General features: G+C 41.6%; 1 protein-coding gene across 12 annotated transcripts in view; it reads left to right on the top strand.

The window, feature by feature from the left end:
- LOC144930254 (uncharacterized) overlaps nucleotides 1-21,770 on the top strand; it is a 76,437-nt gene that overhangs the window by 19,370 nt on the left and 35,297 nt on the right. For 7 of the 12 annotated variants that reach the window (XR_013635427.1, XR_013635438.1, XR_013635437.1 and 4 more), the window contains 2 exons: nucleotides 16,129-16,200; nucleotides 20,173-20,298. The exons of 1 other annotated variant lie outside the window; for it this stretch is intronic. Coding sequence is in view for 1 of the 11 variants with exons in the window: in XM_078851841.1 (XP_078707967.1) it covers nucleotides 20,173-20,238 (66 nt within the window). In the remaining 10 variants the exon portion in view is untranslated. The remainder of the gene's footprint in view (nucleotides 1-16,128; nucleotides 16,201-20,172; nucleotides 20,299-21,770) is intronic. 4 more of the 12 variants (XR_013635430.1, XR_013635429.1, XR_013635426.1 and 1 more) reach the window with 2 other exon arrangements.

Here is a 21,770-nt window from a genome sequence, read left to right as displayed (position 1 = left end):
GACTTGGTTTGGCTCATGGTAGTTATGGCCTGACTTTTGGGTCCAGATTTGAATTTTCACAAAGTTAGGAAGTGTGTTTGCTCTCTGTCTCTCTCTCACACACACTCACACCTCCCCCCCCCCACCTTTCTCCTCTTCTGTATCATCTTTCTTCTGAGAAATCTCAAAGTTCTTTCAAAATATTAATTTCCTAGTCTAACATCACTCCTGAGAGGTAGGGACAACTTGACTCATTCCTGAGATGGAATGCAGCAGCTGTTTAACAATGCACAGTTATCTTTACAAGAGTTTAGAGCCGGAAGCAAAGAATAATATTGCATGCAGTTGAAGCAACAGGGGAATTTAAGTAGGTGGAATGTAATGACACAAGTGGGCACTTGGTCAGGACATTCATGTTTTCAAACCCCTGCTCTTACAAAAAGCAATATTAATTTTTTAATGACCATAGACAGGGCCTCAATTCTATGCTGTATCTGAAATACAATATCAGTGTTCCCTGGCACCATGCTGGGGGATTGGTTCACTGTGACTCAGAGGATGAAATGCACTCTATTGAATCACTCACACCATTTCCAGAGGCAACTAAGTGTTCCCAAGAGGTCTTCCATCCAATTACTAATTCAGATTAATTCTGCATATTTGTATGGGTGTTTAAAAACTGTGTTTAAGGTCCCCAGGTTACAAACAAAGCACATTCCCTAGTTCATATCAAACTATGTGCATGCAAAGTGTATTACCATATTCAAGAAAAACATTACAACCACATTCTGCAAAGTTTGGAGCTCTATACTGTACTGTAATAGATAAAACATAAAAGAAGCAAAGTTGTTTAACAATATTGCATTGTGTCATCCACCACATGAAAGCAGGAGGGATAAAGCAAAAAATTATTTGATATAGCTCAAAGTGTGAGGAATAAAGAACCCAAGTACCTTCACACACATTACTGTGGGAAAAAGATTATGTTTTGGAAAGTTCATTATTACACTTACAGATATAGCATAGTCCCAATGGTTTTTCCTGTTTTCCTCTGCTATCCAGATTCAGTTACACTAGCTCTTTAATAAAATAAAAAGGGTCAAAAACGGCTGTCCTTTGTGAAAAGTCCCATGTAAATACAATGAGAGTTTTGATTGTAAAAGCACAAAGTACTGACTGAAAGAGTTGCTTCAAAGACGTTTCATTCCTCAGATTACAGAAGATATGTCTACATAATAACTAGGCACCTGCAGGTGGCTGATGCCAGCCGACTCGGGCTCATGGGGTTTGGGCTGTGGCACTGTTTCATTGCTGCATAGTCTTCTGGGCTCGGGCTGGAGCCCGGGCTCTAGGACCCTGCAGGGTGGGAGGTTCCCAGAGCTGGGGCTCCAGCCTGAGCCCAGAAATCTACACAGCAATGAAATAGCCCCGCAGCCCAAGCCCTGTGAGCCTGAGTCAGCTGGCACAGGCCTGCTGCAGGTTTTTCTTCGCTGTGTAGACATACCCAGAGTGACAAGGAAGGGAATGGTTAGTCACCTTCATCAGTAACATTTCCAATTCTGTCCACTGTGCTTGACCATGAGTATTTCTGAATACTATATGTTGACCTGGTTATTAGGATGTTTACTGTATGAATATTTAATAGCAGGCTGTTGGACAAATAAGCAGAAAGTGGGACAGTGGCATGCGAGAGCCACTTTAAACAGAATGGCTTGCCCTATAAAGCCAGCCAATCCTGATTACTGAAGGAGCTGGACCTGATAGGCATCAGGTGATTTCTCTGTAAAGATCAGCAGGAAGAACTGTGCTGGCAGGATTATAAAGCCAGGAAGTTTGTAGCAGAAAGGCTGGTGGCTAGGGGGATGCCTGGATATAGGCTGGCTGACCTACAATTTGGGGAGAGACAGAAGACATAAGGGAGAATGCTGAAGCCAGTCTAGAAGGTGATGAAGGAGATAGCAGATGGGAAAACTGGTCATAGGTTAGGAAAAAGATAAGGGTGGACATGCCAGACTTACAAAAAGAAACAGCAGGCAGAAAGCATAAAGAGAAAAATCAAACTGTTATGAAATGAAAAGAATGAAATCACTAGTCACAGATGTGAAGACAGGGGTTATAAAACCTCTGAAAGTGGCAGAATGGATTTTTAAAGTGCTGGAGACACAGAAAAAGCTAGAAAGCCACAAGGAGGAGATCTGTTAATTGAATGAAAAAGGAAGGAACAAATGGGGAAGCTATTAAAGATTAGATTGTTAGGCAAACAAAGTAAGCTGCCAACTGTAGCAAGTATCTGATGGAGACAGGAGTTGTAGTATATACGGTACTGATCAAAATGACTGAAGATGAAGTAAAGCAAGACACGGGATGATAAGATACTATAGCTGAACCGCTAATTAGCAAGAGAGGACGGGAAAGAAAAGCCGTCAATAGCTGTGCCAGCTGCATTTAAAGGAGAAACCCTTCCAGATACCATAAAAATAGGATACCAGATTTTTTGGATGAAGCCATATATCCCACCCCAGTGTGGTGTTACTGATGCCAAAGGTTTGGACATGTGGCAAATATATGTAAAGAGAAAATCAGATGAAGTAAATGAGGAGGGGAGCACTCTTATGACAATTCTTTTTTGGGGGGGGGTGAATTAAAGTGTAGCAACTATGGAGGAAAGCACAATGCAGTATAGAGATGGTCTATAGCAGCAAAGCAAGCAAGATAGATTTTAAAACATGTTTCAGATAGCATATCCTATGCAGAAGGTACCTGAGGCATTTAAGAGGAAGAGGAAAGGAAACTCAGTAGGGAGAAAGACAAACACACAACAGAATAACTCAACAGATATAATGAGTGATGCAGGGAAAATAGGAGAAGACATATTATGTATAGGCAAAAAGAAGTTTATAGCTTGTATGACTGAAGTAATAAACTGCACATCACAGCCTAATAGCACATGGACAGGAACTAAAGAAAAATACCCCGATAAGGCTACTAAACTTGATATCATTTGCATATAAGTAACATAGTTTATAGGAAAACTGGATTTCAGAATCCCAGGATATGACATCCACAGGCAAGACAGAAGAAAGAAGTGGTGGAGGGGTTTGTACACTCATTAAGGAAAACCTACAGTATCTTGAAATGGAGGTGAAGAAACTAAATATAGAGCATAATGCTATTGAGATTCCACTGCAAAATAAATCTTCCTCTTTGAGAATACATAGCATATACAACCTCTGTAGATAGCTAGAGATTAAGGATTTGATAGATATAGTTGAAGATGCAACAGGCCCGTATATTATATGCAGAGACATAAACAGCCATAACAGATCATGGGGAAGGAGAAAAAATGGTAAGAATGGTAAATGTCTAGAACAATTCATGGATGAAAAAAATGTAGTAAAACAGAATGAGGGTACACCCACTAGGTTTAATGTAGTCAAAGGAAATCTGTCCTGTCTAGACCTGGGAATTGTGTCAAGTACTATAGCAAGCAAATACAACTGGGATATTGATAAAGAGGAGGGAATGGGAACTGTTTAGAAGCAAATGTAATAAAAATATTAATGAACAATGTATAAGTGACACTGAGGAGGTTAATAGCAATATAGCAAAAGGACTCATAATGCCAGCAAAGCCAGCTATACCTAAGATATCAAGTCACCCTAAAAAGTAGAACCCATGTAACATGGTGAATGTAAAAAGGCAATTAAAGAAAGGAAGAAGGTAAGACAAAAATACGATGAATAATGAGCGCTTCATGAAATATAAAAGAAACAAGGCAATTGTGCATAGGGCTATTTAAAAGGAGAAAAAGAAAGCTGGAGAAAGTACTGCGGAAAAATAAAGAAAGACACTAAAACATCAGAGGTGTATATAGGCAGATTAGGACAATGAATGGAATATGGAGTCAGATCAATTCTATACAGGCCTCATTGCAGAAGGCCAAGGGATAAAAAGCTCTAAGGAAGACAAGCAGAAGTCTTAGCAGAAATATTCCACAATATTAGTAATGGTGAAAATCAGAGTTCATAAATCCACGTGAGGGAAAAATAAATCATTAAAGAATCATGAGAACTAGATGAGATGGGAGGAAGATGAAGATATGATGTTAAATAAAAATATTTCCATGAGGGAACTTCAAAAAGCTATAGCTAAAAGCAAAATCTCTGCACTAGGTAGAGATGGTGTATGTAACAAAATGCTAAAACACCTGGATCAAGGGAGTCAGAAAAATATTGCTAAAACTGTACAAGAGAATATGGGGAAAAGGTGAGCAACCAATGGAGTAGAAACATAAGATTGTAGTTCCAGAACGGAAACCACGTACGCTGTGAACAAGATGTGATTTCTACAGGCCCGCTGCCCTTATATCATGTATGGGTAAAGCTATGGAAAGAATGGTAATAGAAAGATTAACAACATAGCTAGAGAGAAATGGACTTATAGACAATGTACAAAGTGGGCTCAAAGGAGGAAGGAGTACAGTTGATCATAAAGTAAGAGTGGAGATGGAAGCATAAAAAAGCCTGAGAAATAAAGAATAGCTTTCCCAGATGCTGAAAAAAGCATGATACAGTATGAATAGGGGGCTTATTGCATAAAATAGCATGCATGGTCATAAAAGGAAGACTATATAGGTGGATAAAGGATTTCTTAAGTAAAAGAACTATGCAGGTCAGGGCAGGGAAAGCCTACTCCAGCATATATATGATCGCAAATGGCACTCCACAGCGGAGTGTCATCAGCCCTATCTTATTCAACATAATGATAAACAATCTCCTGAGAAGGATGATGGCAGGAATAGGCATTTCCTCATTTGCAGATGAGTGCACCATATGAGCTAAAAACAGAAACCAGGAGAACCAAATTAATGAAGTACTTAGGAAGAATGCAGAATGGGGAAATGTGCAGCTTTCAATTTTCAGTTCTCAAAACTAAAGGAATGAAATTCACTAAAAGGAAAATAGATTGTAAACTGGTTCTATATGGGCAGCAAATAGGCATAGTTAAAAGCTACAGATTCTTGGGTTTGACATTTATTAGCAAGCTAACACAGACTGATTTTACCTTTACATTTATCTACAATATTTTCAGTGTGATCAATCTACTGAAAAATATTTCCAGAACCACCCGGGGTGTGGAAAAGAAAGCAATGGTGATGCTTTATAGAGCATTAATAAAACCAGTCATTGAGTATGGATGCCAAGCATTTAGTTCAGCATCAAAAACATACCTAAGGAAGCTAGACTCAATGCAAACCCAAGCGTTACATATTGCATGTAGTGCCCTCATCAGGACCTCTTTGTGTTGTGCTAGTGAAATGCCTGCAGCATTAAGAACAAAATTATTGGACTGTGATAGGACAGGGTTCCCTCACCCTGGGTTCCTTACTGCAAACAGTCCTCACACAGAACTCATGGCAAGTTCAAACACCAAGTGCTTTATTTACTGTGTGAATATAACAGAACAAGTTCCCCACAACTCGATGTTCTGACATTCTTCCTAGACACAGAGTGAGAGGGGACAGAGATCTCACCTTCCTAAAATCCTGGATTTCTCTAACCCTCCTTCCAACTTACCCCTCTTCCTGTTCATCTTTTAGCTGTCCTCAGCTGATTAGCTGAGCCACATTGTTAATTGGTTAATCATTCAGCCCTTAAGGAGGAAGTACCCAGAGTGGCAAGTCAGCCTAAAGGTACTCACCGTATGTCACATGGACTTAACCTTTCGGACAAAACTCCTAGGAAACAGGGAAGATAGAAACACTAGGCATATATGAAGAATGCTGGACTAAAGTATGGGCAAAGGAGCTAAAGAAAAGAAAGACCTAAAAGAAATTAGCATATACAACCATAGGAAAATGCATTATGGGTGGAAAATCACTCCCCTCCCACCACCACCATATAAATGTGAAACTACACAATGAAATTAAAAGGGGGAAAGTAGACTACATATATTCAATTTATATGTGATAAATGGAGCAAACACTGCCAAATATGTATGGATGAGTCTAAAGATGAGGAAACCGGGAGAGTAGAGAAAGCATTCTGCGTCCCAACACTTGGAATAAAGAAATTCATTAGACCGTTAGCAATTAAAACAGCCATATTAGTAGGGATAATGCTGGCATTATATTGGATCCTGGACATATGACCTGCCTCTGTTTTCATCTTGTCAGATTCACTATCAGTACTACTGGCTATCAAAAATGGGAATTCAGAGAGCAGAAACAATATAATTAATGAAATAGTCACTAATGACAGAATCGGCATAGGTGGGAGTAAACACTGAAATAGCCTGGATCCCAGGGCATGCTGGGACAGCAGGAAACCACATGGCGGACGAAGTAGCAAAAATGCTGTAAAAATGCAAAAAATTGACAGGGATCTCTAAATAAACAGTTTAAAAACCTAGTTAAAAGTGAACTAAGAGAAGAGTGGCAGGAAGAATGGACAAAAGAAACAAGGGGGGCAAGATTACATGAACTATGCCCTAGAATAAAAAATGCTGACCTACTGCAAGAATCTAAGAGGAAACGTAGCTCTTCTCCAAATACTTATTGGACACTGTGGCTTAAACAACAGTTTGGTCTTAATTAATAAATACAAAGATGGGCTGTGTGAGAAATGGAAGGTCAAAGAAATGGTTGATTGCATCCTCTGGGAGTATGAAGAATGTAACATTGGTAGGGGGATTTTATATGACAAACTCAGGCACTTAAACGTGACAATTTGCCCCAAAACAGCTAGTAAGAGCATCAGAAAAATGGGGCACAACTAAGAAAGCAATATTACAATTCTTTAAAAACACTGGGAAAAGAGAGAGTCTCTAACTACATATTCATGAAATCTAGCACTTGACGGTTATGGACTCAGAATATGAGTCTGTTAGGCCATAAAACAGAAGAAGAAGAAATGCTCAGGGGTCAGAGACTGACAGGAGTGAGCAGGTGCTAGATATAGGAGAGCCCTGGGGGTTAGGGCTGAGACTCCAGTCAGTGGCGTGACCTGCCAAAGCATGAATAGCCGAGGTAGGAAAACTGGGGGAAGGAAGAGAACCTTTTGTTTGGAAAAGCCCCAGGCAGGAAGGCATGGGAAGAGAAAGAGAAATTTTTGTTTGGTGTGGACTTTTGGATGGACTTTGGGGGTTTTAAGTTTGATTTGGGCTTTGTTTACATTAACAAACACAGCCCAAAAAGGGGTAAGTTTGACAAGAGGAAAGCCTGGATGAAGTTCTATTTTTGAACAGCTTAAGGTGGGGAAACGGAGGCAGGCTGCCTGACGTGTAACCTCAAGGCCTTTGGGGTGGGGGAAGGGTGCACAGGAGGTGACTCCTCTCATACAGCCACCATTGACTTAAGGGACACGCAAGAGCTGTTTGCTTTGGAGTTCTACCTCTGACCCCCTGCGGGAGTCACTGTCATAGTTTTTCAAGGCATCCAAGCTTGTGAACACAGGAGAACACATATCTGACTACATATAAGAGGGCACACCCCCTCCACCAAGGGAGAGACATTTAAGGGAAAGACTAACACTAAGAACCCAGAGGTTAGGGGTGACAGGTACCCTTCACAGGCATCACATTGCCAACCACAGGATGGCAGGCCTCTAGATAAGACAGACATGCATGTATGTAGCCCTTCTGTTGTTTACAAATCCTCTTACCTGTGTTATACTTCTGTTCCTGTTAAGAGCAAGCAATCCTTTGGCTTATGGGGGCTGTCTGTTCACTGTATTCATCACTGGTCACAGACACCCACAGACGATACTCAGGGGCCTGTCTCCAAGTAGGAGAATTGCAGGATTCCACTCCAGAAGAGGTAAAGACACAAGGCCTGACACCTTTGGAGATGCACTTGGAGACCAGAGAAGGGAAAGACATAAAGCTAGCCCTGTAACCATGACACCTACAGCCTTCCTGAAATACACTAATTATATGCATCAATCAATTACTGCATTCTGGTGATACTGTATGACTTTAAGTCAGATACACTCAAACAACCAAATTCATTACCCTATCCTTCCTTGATTCAAGAGTCTAGTGACTCCTGGTGCCCATGCAGTGTTTTAACTAGATCAAACGATGTAGTCAACAACTATCTCACAAATAATGTGTGTTTGTGTCAGCAGCTTAATCTAAAAGATAAGAAAACTGTCGGGATGCTGCTGCTGGGGGGGGAAATCTCCTTCTTCCATAAGAAGCCATGCTCCAGAGATTGGAATGAGTGTTACTGGAGCTCATGTATTGAAAGAGGCAGATATTAAGCCATTCAAACCATCAAGAGAAGAATTGAACCAACTAAATTAGGCTGTATGGTAAATCTAATTTTAGCCTGGCAGCCAAGAGACTATTGAAGATTATGATTAAGTGGTTGATGTGTAAGTTTTTATCCTTCACTGTCAAAACAGACATTTCAAATGGGGCTCCTCAGCCTACAAAAACTTGACTACAAAGTTAAACTTTTCACAAAGTTAGATCTTGGCACATTTTCTGACATTTTTCAATCTTGTTCCTTCTCCACCTCTGGAGGTAGCTCACTCTGCAGAACATGCATTTCCATGGGTGTCAGCAATAAGGCTTCAATCACAGTTTAGATACCCCAGCATTAGCGATTGTTTCCCTCTTATATATTTTTCTCTCATTTTCATAAAAGTAGTTTTATAATCTTGACCTTCCACTCAGGTACTGTACTTCTGCTAACAGGGCAGAATATGTCAAACAGAAAGGGGTTTAGCTTCATTTCCACTCATTCAGAATCACCTCCCGAAGAAGACTTTCAGCACATAAGTTTAAACAACAAAGGTGTACACAGGTCATTTGTGTGAAGTCCAGTTGGAGAGATGCATGAGTTTCAAGAAGAGAACACACCCCTAAGGATGCAATCCTGGAGTTCTTCTACATCCAGTGCTGTTCTCTACCTCCAGCAATAACAAAGAAAATGGTGTGCTGTATAAATTATGCAAACAACGCATACCTGCTTTGACTTCAGACAAAGAATACGATACCTCACTTCAAAAGTGATATTATTTCAAATAAAAACGTGGTTTTCTAACAGATTAAACAGATTAACTCTTTCATTTTTGTATTAAGTGGTTGCTTTCTTCAGTTACACAATTTCCCCTTATTATTACAGGAGTTCTGCCAACAAATCATGAGAAATAAAAAGGAGGAACACTAGAAAATACAGTATTATTCATCTATTTTGCCAGCATGTAGCAAATAGGTATAATCCATCATTTCCAATGTCCCTTTCAATAGTATCTTTCACTGCTTCAGATAATTTAACAATCACAATGACAGCCTAATTCTTTCACTGAACAGCCAAGATGTTTTCCAAGGTAACATTGTTTTTCCAGTAGCATATTCTGGATTCTCTGCTACAATACCATTAGATGCAAAATGCCTTCCTTTTCTTGGGACAATTTCTGGAATGTTGGAAAGATCTGGAAAAGACATTTTCATTTTTCAGGTAACTCAGAAAAATCCCCCATTTCTGTTCCTTTTAAAATCAATCTCATACTGGAACAGCACTATGATTCTGAAAATATTTTTAGTTTAAACTGTTTTGCTGGCAGTGAGCTCAGGGCATTTGATTGTGGGCTCTCTCGTCGCCCATCTCTCTTAGTGGAGAAAGAAGATTATTACTAGCAATGGGCCAAGTGTGGATTACTTGATGCACCTGAGTATCCAGCATACTTAATGGTAGGTGCATGGAGTGATGTGTGTGTAGTTTCCATTACTGCAGTAGTTCCCTTGCACTAATGACTGGAGACCCTATTGGTTAGCATCTGCAAACAGAATTTAAAAAGCAAGGATAATGCAGCACAAAAGTAATTTCTTCACTTACTTGATAAGTGTAGCTTAGTTTGCGGCAGCAACTAGCTCTCTGTAAGGTTATTTAAGTAAAATACCTGACCTACTTAAAGCCCTCCAAATAACCCTATCCCATGGGGAAGAATTGTCACTGCATCTATTATTTGTAACCTTTTATAACGTAAGACATTCTAATCAAAGGTGCCTATGACTGGGCCAAATGTTTGATCTCTTAGAAATGCGATATGCACTTAATAATCATGTTAGACCAATTATACTAAGGGGACTCAATACTAAATACCTCTCATTCTACAACGGAAAAATAGACAAATACTGTACTCTATGGACATCCTATGTCGTGACTCAGAGTGAATTTGTTTTTCTCTTTTGGTCAAAGGAGTGTCAGCTGTTTCATGCCTGATAATGTCATTGGCACTAGAGAAATGTTTTTAAACTACTGTTAGTGCTTTTCTTCATTTCTCAGGGTGGCAGTGATATTAATAGGCTAGAAATTCAATACGAAAGTCAAAAGTTTGTTTGCTTGTGCAGCACATCATATAGCTTCTATATATCACTGATATGCTGGGATTTCAAGTGTCAGTTCTTTATAAATGCTGATCATCCACTTTTCAAGAACATTCATTTTCTGAAACTGTGAGACATTGGTGATCAATCTGCAGCAACCAGTAACAATATAGTGGATTTTAGTGATACAAGAACTATTCTGCTCAAGAATTCTGCAGTAGATGCCTCACCCAAAAGAGACAGGAAAACGAAAATACTGCTAATTGTTTTTAAAATTACACAAATGATCCTCTGGCAAAAATTTCAGGATATGAGTAGCCCCATTTAAACAACACTATATCCATAGTACTTCTTATATTAGAAAGCAAGGAATTCCAGCGGGAAAAGGCTGTAGCAGCAAAAGAAATAAGAATAATTAAAAAAAAAAAACCAGACAGGAATGGAAATCATAACAAGTATGCACTGTGGGTTGCTATTACTATGAAAGCCTTTGACTTGTAAGAATAGTAGCCTTTGATTTAATCTCACATTTTCTATTTTGAATTTCCTTCTTTTTTGAGATAGAAGAATTTAAAAAGGAAAAAAAAAACCTGAAGACTTATATTTTAAGAGCTACGGTCATGGCAATATCTCTAGTGGCCACTGTAGTATTTTCCCACATTGATGTGTCAGTCAATGAGTTTTTAGAACAAATTGATTAATAAAACTGTACTAAGACCCCAGGACCAGATGGTATTCACCCAAGAGTTCCAAAGGAACTCATATAAAATTGCAGAACTACTAACTGTGGTATGTAATCTATCACTGCAATCAGCCTCTATACCAGATGACTGGAGGGTAGTTAGGGCTGGATCCTAACAATTACAGGCAGGTGAGCGAGCCTAACTTCCGTACCGGGCAAATTGGTAGAAATTATAGTAAAGAACAGAATTATTGAACACATAGATCAACAAATTTTGCTGGGGAAGAGTCAACATGGTTTTTGTAAGTAAAATTTTCTGAGGGTGTCAACAAGCATGTGAATAAGGGTGATCCAGCTGATATATTGTACTTGGATTTTCAGAACACCTTTGACAAAGTCCCTCACCAAAAGCTCCTAAGGAAACTAAGTAGTCAGGGGTAACAGGGTAGATCCTCTCAGGGATCAGTAATTGGTTAAAAGATAGGAAACAAAGGGTAGGAATAAATGGTCAGTTTGCACAATGGTGAGAGGTAAATGGCAGCACCCTGTAAGGAGCTGTAATGGGACCTGTGCTGTTCAGCATATTCATTAATGATCTGAGAAAGGAAGTGAATAGTTAAGTGGCAATGTCTGCAGACTATATACAATGATCCAAGATAGTTAAGTCCAAAGCTGATTGCAAGGAGCTACCGGGGGATCTCACAAAACTAGGTGACTGGGCAGATGCAATTTGACATTGATCAGTACAAAGCAATGCACATTGAAAAAATAATCTGAACTACACATATAAAAAATCAGTTCATTAGCTGTTACCGCTCAAAAAAGAGATCTTGGAGTCACCATGATTGTTCTCAGAAACCTTCAACTCCATGTGTAGCAGTGGTCAAAAAGGCTAACAGTATGTTAGGCACTATTAGGAAAGAGATAGAAAATATCATAATGCCATTATATAAATCCTTGGTGCATCCACACCTTGAATACTGTGTTCTATTCTGGTCGACCCATCTCTATATAGTGGTACAGGAAAAGGTTCAGAGAAGAGCAATAAAGATGGTCAAGCATACAGAACAACTTCTATAAGAGGAGATAGTAACAAGAATAGGGCTGTTCAGCTTGGAAAAGAGATTACTACGGGTGAGATATAACAGAGGACTATGAAATCATGAATGGTGTGGAAAAAGTGAATAGAGCAGTGTTATTTATCCTTTCCCACAATACAAAAATCACAGGTCACCTGATGAAACTCATAGTCGGAAGGTTTCATACAAACAAGGGGAAGTACTTTTTCACACATAGCATAATTAACGGTGGAATTCATTGCCAGGGGATCTTGTGAAGGCCAAAAGTACAACTGGGTTAAAAAAAAGAACTAGGTAAGTTCCTGAAGGATGAATGACTATTGACAATGATAGTCAGGGATGCAATCCAATGGTCAGGGCAACCCTTCTGAAACTGGGAGGAGAAGAGAGGCTTGGATCACTCCAACTGCCCTGTTCTGTATGCCCCTGAAGCTCTGGTACTGGCCACTGTCAGAAAGAGGGTACTGGGCTATATAAACCATTGGTCTGACCCAGTATGGCAGTTCTTATGTTGCTTCCAATGCTATGCGCCACCACCATCAAAATCTCACCCTCTCTCAACTCTTCATCCCATGGAGAGAAAGGATGGTCCAGTGGTTGGCGGGCTAGTCTGCAACTTGGGAGACTCAGCTTCAATTCAACAGACTTCCTCTGTGACCTTGAGCATGTCATGTAAGTTTGTGACTCAGTTTCTCAGGTGTTGTGAGGCTAGAATAATGGACATCTGAAAAGTGTTTGGAGAGCCTCAGATGGAAAGTATAATGAAAGTCCAACGTATTCTTATTAGCATCAGAGGGTGCTTGCATGTGCAAATGGCTCATCAGGTGGCAAAATAGCAATTTGTCTTCTCAGTTGAAGCAATTGTGTGTGCATTTTTGTGCAAGGGTATACAAACTTCACTCACATGATAACAAAACAGAGCTGTTAAGCATAAAATTATATTAGGCTTTAATAAATCATTATAAATGTGTACTTTTAATTTAACTGAATTCTTTATACATTATCCACTAGCAGCATAATAGATCCATGTTGTCATAAATATAAAGGGAAGGGTAAACACTTTAAAATCCCTCCTGGCCAGAGGAAAAACCCTTTCATCTGTAAAGGGTTAAGAAGCTAAGATAATTTTGCTGGCACCTGACCAAAATGACCAATGAGGAGACAAGATACTTTCAAAGCTGGAGGTGGGGAGAAACAAAGGCTCTCTCTGTCTGGGTGATGCTTTTGCCGGGAACAGAACAGGAATGGAGTCTTAGAACTTAGTAAGTAATCTAGCTAGATATGCGTTAGATTCTGTCTTGTTTAAATGGCTGAGAAAATAAGCTGTGCTGAATGGAATGTATATTCCTGTTTTTGTGTCTTTTTGTAACTTAAGGTTTTGCCTAGGGGAATTCTCTATGTTTTGAATCTGATTACCCTTTAAGGTATTTACCATCCTGATTTTACAGAGGTGATTCTTTTACTTTTTTTTCTTCAATTAAAATTCTTCTTTTAAGAACCTGATTGCTTTTTTCATTGTTCTTAAGATCCAAGGGTTTGGGTCTGTGTTCACCTATGCAAATTGGTGAGGACTTTTATCAAGCCTTCCCCAGGAAAGAGGGTGTAGGGTTTGGGAGGATTTTGGGGGGAAAGACGTTTCCAAGCGGGCTCTTTCCCAGTTATATATCTGTTAGACATTTGGTGGTGGTAGCGATAAAGTCCAAGGGCAAAAGGTAAAATAGTTTGTACCTAGGGGAAGTTTTAACCTAAGCTGGTAAAAATAAGCTTAGGGGGTTTTCATGCAGGTCCCCACATCTGTACCCTAAAGTTCAGAGTGGGGAAGGAACCTTGACACATGTATTAAACTTCTCCAATCAGTGGCAGCACATACTAGTACTTAGACAATTTTTAGCAATGAGCATCATTTATTTGTGATTAACTCCCCTAGCTACACTGATATTCAATGTCCTTTAAAAGTCCGAAAGGAGATTTAGGAAGGGAACAGGGACGTAACCTAGAATAGTGTATATGAGAGAGAGAGAGAGAGAGAGAGAGAGCCCATCCAAAACCTAGGCATGTACTCAGGGCTGCTAGCCTCTCCCAGGCTTGTTCCACCACAGCTACATTTCTGTTTTTAGTGTGCTAGCTCAATCAGAGCTAGTGCATGTATGTCTCCTCAAGCTGGAAATGACACCTTCCATATCTAGAGTAGAGATGAGAGATCAGGAGCATTTAGCTTCCTTTGCTTCAGTGAACGCATGTGGCTTCATGGCCAGTTGCGTGTGTGAGTCCAGATGGACCTTCTCTAACTGTTCATACTAAGGAGTTTTCCAGAGATGTATCAGCTCATGTAATCACCTGCAACTTCACAAGAGTCTCTGACTGTTTCCTTTTAACAATATATTAACTGGACGTAGGGTTGCCAACTTTCTAACGGAAGAAAACCAAAAACCCCTGCCCCACCTGTTCCCTGAGGCCCCACCCCTGCCTCACCTCTTCTCCGAGGCCCTGCCCCCGCTCACTCCATCCCCCCTCTCTCTCCCCCACCCTCGCTCACTCGCTCATTTTCACCGGCCTGGGGCAGGGTTTGGGGTGCCAGTGGGAGGGGGTGAGGGCTCTGGCTGGGGTTGGGGATGATGGGTTTAGGGTGCAGGAGGGGGCTCTGGGCTGAGGCAGGGGTTTGAGGTGCAGAAGGGGGTTTGGGGCTTTGGGTGAGGGTGAGGGAGAGGGCTGGGGCAGGGGCACGGGATGGGGTTGGGGCACAGGCTCCAGATAGTGCTGACCTCAGGCGGCTCCTGGAAATTGGCGACATGTCCCTCAGCTCCTAGGCAGAGGGATGGCTGGGGGCTCTGCACGCTGCCTGCAGGTGCCACCCCCTTAGCTCCCATTGGCCGCAGTTCCCAGCCAATACAAACTATGGAGCAGGCGCTCAGGGAGGGGCAGTGCATAGAGCCCCATGGCTGCCACTTCTCTTAGGAGCTGGAGGGACATGCCAGCTGCTTCCTGGGAGCCACATGGAGCTGGGCAAGGAGTCTGCCAGCCCTGCTGCACCACCAACCAGATTTTTAACGCCCAGTCAGTGGTGCTGACCAGAATCACCAGGGTCCCTTTTTGACTGGGTGTTCGGGTCGAAAACTGGACACCCGGCAACCTAAAAGTGGACAGCTGAAGTTTTGAGAACCACCGGTCCTCCAAACTGAAAAGAAACAGTCGCCGAAGCCACAGAGTTCCTGCTGCTGACTTCTCTGAGCTGGTAGAAGAGATTTTTCTGCATTTTCCCACAGCGCTTTCTCCTCCTCTCTCCCTCCATACCTGTGATTGTTGCTATTTAGAAGAAAATGAAGGTGTAACTGTAGATGAATAAAACACATGCCCAGGAGAGTCCGGCTGTGTGACATGCTGCATTGCTTTCTTACTGCTAAGGGTTTGGTGCCCCCATGTGGCCATTTTGATTTTTGCACATCAGAAGCATAGTTCTGCTCTGAAAAATGTGTGGTTTCAGAGTAGCAGCCCTGTTAGTCTGTATCCGCAAAAAGAACAGGAGGACTTGTGGCACCTTAGAGACTAACAAATTTATCAGAGCATGAGCTTTCGTGGGCTAAAACCCTGCTTCATCGGATGCATACACACAAAAATGTGTGGTTGTGGTGCACATGCTGGAAGAGGCCAACCTGATTTTTCACAGTTGTGTTAAAGTTTGAGGTGTTGGCAGTTAGAAAACCCCTCCATTTTTCAATGAGCAAATTTCATCTGGAATTCAGTAGGACAAAATAAATCTGGGACCACATAACAGTCTTTTTTCAAGAGAGAGCTACATCGAAGGACCGGATTTCTTTTTAAAGCCTGGCCTTAATCAGGCTTTCCTTATGGCCCCGTGTTCCGTGGAATACCACGTATTCAAAAAGAAAATCACAACACTGGCTTAAAAATCATGAGTTATTTTAAAAAAAAAAATTAGATGTGGGTTGTGTTAGGATTTTATTTGCCTTCTGTTTTTTGAGTGCTTAAGAGTCACATTTTCAAGCTTTTCCAAACAACCATGACAGCTAAAAACTTGAATTTTTTTTTTAAAAGAATACTGAGATTCTCACATAATCAGATGACTCCAGGAGCTGGGGACTTTAAGACAAGACCAAATGTCATGAGGTTTGTGATAAAATCATGAGAGCTGACAATACTTAGGGCTGGTCTAACTAGAAAGGTAGGTCGACCTAGTTACATCACTCAGGGGTGTGAAAAATTCACATCCCTTGAGAAATGTAGTTAAGCCAACCTAAACCCCAGTGTAGGCAGCACGAGGCTGATAGAAGAATTCTTACATTATCCTAGCTACTGCCTCACAGAGAGATGGATTTACAACAGTGACACAAGAACCCCTTCCATGGCTATAGTAAGTGTCCAAGCTACAGCGGTGCAGTTGGAGGGCTATAGCTGTGCTGCTGTGGCATTTTTAGTGTAGACATACCCTTAGTCTATAATTAATTGAAGTTATCATATGTGCCAATTAGATGTTGAAGACCCCCATTTGCGGGCACAAAAAGTAATATCAGCTTTGGGAAATCTGTCCCTAAACCTATAAGAAAGAAAAGGTGGGTGAGGTAATATTTTTTTATTGGAACAACTTCTGTTGGAAAAAGAGAGACAAGCTTTCGAGCTTACACAGAGCTCTTCTTTAGGCCTGCGAAACTTAAGTCAGAGTGTCTTAATCTAAGTAATTAGGCTCAGGGGAGGGGGCGGGAAGGGGTGGAGTGGCGGCAGGGCCTGTGGCAGAGCCGGGGGTCGAGCAGTGAGTACCCCCCGGCACACTGGAAAATTGGCGCCTGTAGCTCCAGCCCTGGAGTCGGTGCCTATACAAGGAGACGCATATTAACTTCTGAAGAGCCGCATGGGGCTCCCGAACCACAGGTTGGCCACCCCTGTTTTATTGGACCAACTTCTGTTGGAGAGAGAGAAGCTTTTGAGTTTACACAGAACTCTTCTTCCATCTTGTATTTAGATACTCTGACTTAAGTTTCCCAGAACTGAAGAAGAGCTCTGTGTCAGCTTGAAAGCCTCTCTCTCTCTCTCTCTCTCTCTCTCTCTCTCTCTCTCCAACAGAAGTTGGTCCAATAAAAGATATTACCTCACCCACCTTTTCTCATTAATATCCTCACACCGACATGACTATAAGACACCATCTAAAGCTACAATACATTTAGTGATAACTTTTAAAAAATACATTTTTCCATAAGAGAGAGGCAAACTTTCTTTGGAAAAGATGATCCACCCCTAATCCCTCCTTCCCCTTTCCCAACTTGGTTCCCCTTTTTAGACTTAAATATGAACCGAACATTTCATGAGGATCTGAAATGTTGTGTTAAGGACACTTCCCCTGGCCATCTCCTTTCCAGGATGCACATACAACAGTCTGTACCTGCCCTATGCAGGATCAAGCTTTCATTGGATGTCTTATGCTCTTTTAAGACAGGTAAAAGCCTGTGTTTCTGGTGCCAAAGGACCAAGGTTCTTAACCTCGTTTCCCAAATGAGAGCATGCATGTTTCATCTAATAATTGTGTCTATTTGTATCATGTGGATTCTTCACAAGGAAACACTAGGCACCAAGTAAACACTGGGCACCAGGTGTTCACCCATAGGACTTCTGGGGAGAGTTGGTTCCAGTGCTGTTGACTTGCAAAACTATAATTGGCCTCACAGTCTGATGGCATTTCTAAATGCTGTAGTGCTCATAATGACGCAAGCAGCTGCAGGCACCTGGTGGAATTTTAAGGGTGCACTACTGGGTTAGGTTGCAGTCCCCCGGTGAAGTGACTCCCTGCAGAGCCAGCTGCCCCTACTCTGCCTTCTGCCTCTCTTGCTGCTGCCCAGCTCCTGTATGGGGGAAGGAGGGTAGCCAGCAAGGAAACGGGTGGGGGGGATAAGGAAGACTGACCTCTGGGGGAGTACGAGAAGGTGACAGGGGAGTAGATAAAGATACTTAGGAGCAAGAGAAGAGGATGCCCATGGGAGGAGCAGGGAAAGGAGTTCAGGGAAGCACCCATGGGACACTGGGGGAAGGGCTCTTCCCACCGGTAAGGAAGAAGAGTGGGAGCCCCTCCCCATGTTGGCGTGTGGAGTCCAGGTCACATTTTCCACGTGAAATAAACACTCAACACGAGGGAGAAAGGGGAGCTACCCCCACCCCAGGCTCACAACCTGGAAGCCACAGAAAATATAGTCCTAGAAAAGGATTTTGATTTTCACAAAAAACTCTTTTTCTTGGTTGTCTCTGCTGATTTTCCAGCTCATGTGGTGTTACCAATACTGTGATAGCCACAAGGTTTCTAAGGGCCTCAGAGTTAACGGTCTGCACAAATATGGCACCACTGCTCCTTGAACCAGCTGCCCTTGTCCAGGCAGAGTAGCACAGGGCTCTGCAGCAGAGCTGTACTGCTTTTCAGTATTAAAGCCAAGTCTGGGCTTTGGCCAGGACAGCACGTTCCTGTTGAAGCTGCAACATTGTCATGAAGGAATGCTGTAGAATCCACTAGCTTGAGTCCCTTTGCTGCGTGGCTGAATCCTCAGTGATACCATACAATTTACCCAATCAGATATCAAGTATGGACTGGGGGTGACGGTGAAGAGGATTTTTTTCAGTGAGAGCAGAGATGAAGAGGAGGAGATTTGGGATGGGGGGGTTTATGTCAGAAGCAGAGTTTTGCAAAAGGGGGTCTGGTATACAAGGAATTTAAGAAAACCTCTAATTTTAAACAAAAAGAGGTTTGAAGATTAAAGAAAATAAGTTGTTTTAAAATGGGATTCCTGCATAAGTAAGGCACTGTGAAACAAAAGGGGACTGACTACCCCGAGAGAGGACTGGGTTAAGGAATTTCTCTCAGTCAGATAAGAGGACGTGTAATGGTGGGCAGGACTGACCTGGGGACCTCTGGAGCTTAGTGCATGAGTCTCTACTGCATGAGCTAAAAGCCAACTGGATGTTAGCAAAAGCTGTAGAGCAGACTCATTTTCTCTCTCTCTCTAAGTGGTCTCAGTGCCACTAGATGGGACACAAAAGGACACCCAGAAGGTGTGTGGCTTAAGAGAATTTGCTTCTAATTTTTTTTTTAACATTTAGTAGTTTTGGGGAGCTCCATAATATTGTTAATGGATGTTATTTCAATGGATGAATTATATCTACATTGCTACAGCTTGTATATATGTAACCAGAGACCAAGGTTTATTTTTGTAAACTAGGAAAAATAATATTTACTCATTTCCATTTATTTGTGAAGAGTGGAGTTAAATTCTCTTAAAGCAACTTGGCACAGAAGTTTAATTTGGTGCAATTTTTGTTTATTATTTCTGTAGGCATATGGACATTGGTCACTGGTGACAGTCCCATCCAAAAGCTTTCAAGGAAAAAATAAAAAGCCTTCAAAGAATCTAGAGATTCAGTGCCAGGCTTAGATCACAACCAATACCTACTACCAGTTTCCAAAAAAGCAGCAGATTTGCAAAATGAAACCATTGCATGTTGCCCATTTCCACACAGTGCTTATGGACTATAAATGAGCGTCTTCCTTTGTTATTGATCTTGGCCTCCACTACAAGTAACACAGACCCTTGGCTCTGGTGGTTGCTCCCCAGATATGATACATACATGCCAGTGGACAGGCCTGATTAGCTCACATCATTCCACAGATGGGGAAAATTTTTCCCCCATTGGAAGCATCTCCCACTGAGATCCTTCCAGTCAATTAGCACTGCTTTGCACCCTCTGCTTGACCTATCCACTCCTCCTCACTCGAATCAGCATTTTCAGGGCAGGGTGAACCTTTCTACCTTGCACTTGCTTCTCCTAACCACTTCCCTCCCCTTGCAAACTAACATTAATGCACTTCCCCTGGTACTAAATATGTTAGGGGTGATTGTGACGAGTTTTAGCATAGGTAGGGTGACCAGATAGCAACTGTGAAAAAACGGGACAGGGTAGTTGGACGTAATAGGCACCTATATAAGAAAAAGTCCCAAAAAACGGGACTGTCCCTATAAAAATGGGACATCTGGTCACCCTAAGCACAGGTGGGGGTTGAATTCTCTGCAGGCAAAATCTAAATTGTTTCCTCTCTTTTTCTTCAAGGACTCCAGCAAAATCAATGCAGAGAAGGAGCATCTTCAGGCAATAATACTGCCATTCAGCAGTGTGGTTTGTTTATTTTTTAAGAGTTTTGCTTTACGGTAACTGCCAATGTAACTTCCCCCTCAGGTAAGTCAATTTGTTTAAGTGACTTTAAAAATAAACAGACTACAACTGTGCAGTCAGAGATGGAGAAGCTAGAGGGGACTGCGAGGGATGGATTCTCATCTTCCTCCTCCTAAAGTTCACCTAAGGCATGGGAAATTTGGAACATGGCCCAGCATCTGCATAGTTTCTAAGCATTACAAGTTTGTTCTGAGGGCCATGGCAGATGCAGCTTTAAGACAAAGGGTGTTCCGTACTAATTATGGTAAAATCATTAATATTTTCCCTAGGAGATTAGAATGAAGAGAGGTTTTTCTATTTTCTTCTCTTCCCTCTCCCTTCATGGTATTTCACTGGTAGTTACTTTACAGTTGGGTAAAACTGTCACACTCCCATCAGAGAGAGAGACCAGTCTAGTTTATACACGTGTTTCTTTTGATGATACAATAGTAGGTGAACATTTCAAAGCATCCCCTCCATTTGGACATGTCCAAATATCCGTACAGGCTATTTTGGAGCACCATCACTTTGATGTGCAAATGTTAGACTTTATCAGCTGTACACACAGGGGAGAGTGCTCAAGGAATGAATACACAAGCATCTGCATGTGCAAAATTACATCTAGATAAACCACAGCCAGGTTGAAGCTCCTTTGAAAATCTAGCCTGATAACTTTGGGTTGCCAGACTTTCCTTCCTCTTCTTTGGGTATAAAGGGAAGAGACCCTTCATCTGGGTATAACTCACAATAACTGTTGCATTTTTTCCAGTATTTTGCTCCCTTTGGAAGTGCTTTTCCTTCAAAGGAGGTAGGGAATTTGCAGTTGAGTCAAAGAAAGAGGGTTAAGGGATGCTCTCTGCTCTTTAACTGTTTTACTGTGTCTTTGTTGCTGCATAGCAGAAGAGCAATCAAACTGTTGAGAACCGATAGGCAAATCCTATATAAGAAGTTAGTAGGTAACTAAACTTAATTTGCCTTTATTTGATACACTTAAACTTAAACTTGTACTTCAAGTAGTACTTAGATTATCCTCATTCATCCTTCATCCCCTTTTGCTTTCAGCAGTGCAACTCTTTTGGCCTCCTCAAGTCCAGTTGTCTAGATTCCTGCATGTACAGAATGCTGCTGATTACCGTCTGACATGTACTTAAGGCTTTCTCCGCACAATACACATAAGAGTGTTGTGAGGAGAACAAGATAAGAAGCGTTGAGCAGGCCAGCCAGCCAGAGTAAATTAGTGACATCCCCACATTCTTGGGTTGCTCCAAGAAGCTTAATCTGCAAAATCTCAAAAGGTCAAAGTAATAAGACTTTTGTGAGCTTTGTAACAGATCTTCCTCTGAAATAAAGAAGAGTCCTTGTGTACCCTTTGGGTGGGCTAGAGCAGCGGTTCTCAACCATGAGTTCGGGGCCCCCTAAGGATCCGCAAGCAGGTTTTAGGGGTCCTCCAAAATAAACCAGAGAGCAGGGCCAGCGTTAGACTCCCTGGGGCTCAG

This window comes from Lepidochelys kempii, chromosome 2 (genome assembly GCF_965140285.1).
Source record: "Lepidochelys kempii isolate rLepKem1 chromosome 2, rLepKem1.hap1, whole genome shotgun sequence".
Lineage (NCBI taxonomy): Eukaryota > Metazoa > Chordata > Testudines > Cheloniidae > Lepidochelys > Lepidochelys kempii.
Note: the sequence above shows the minus strand (reverse complement) of the source record. Positions and strands in the feature narration are given on the sequence as shown.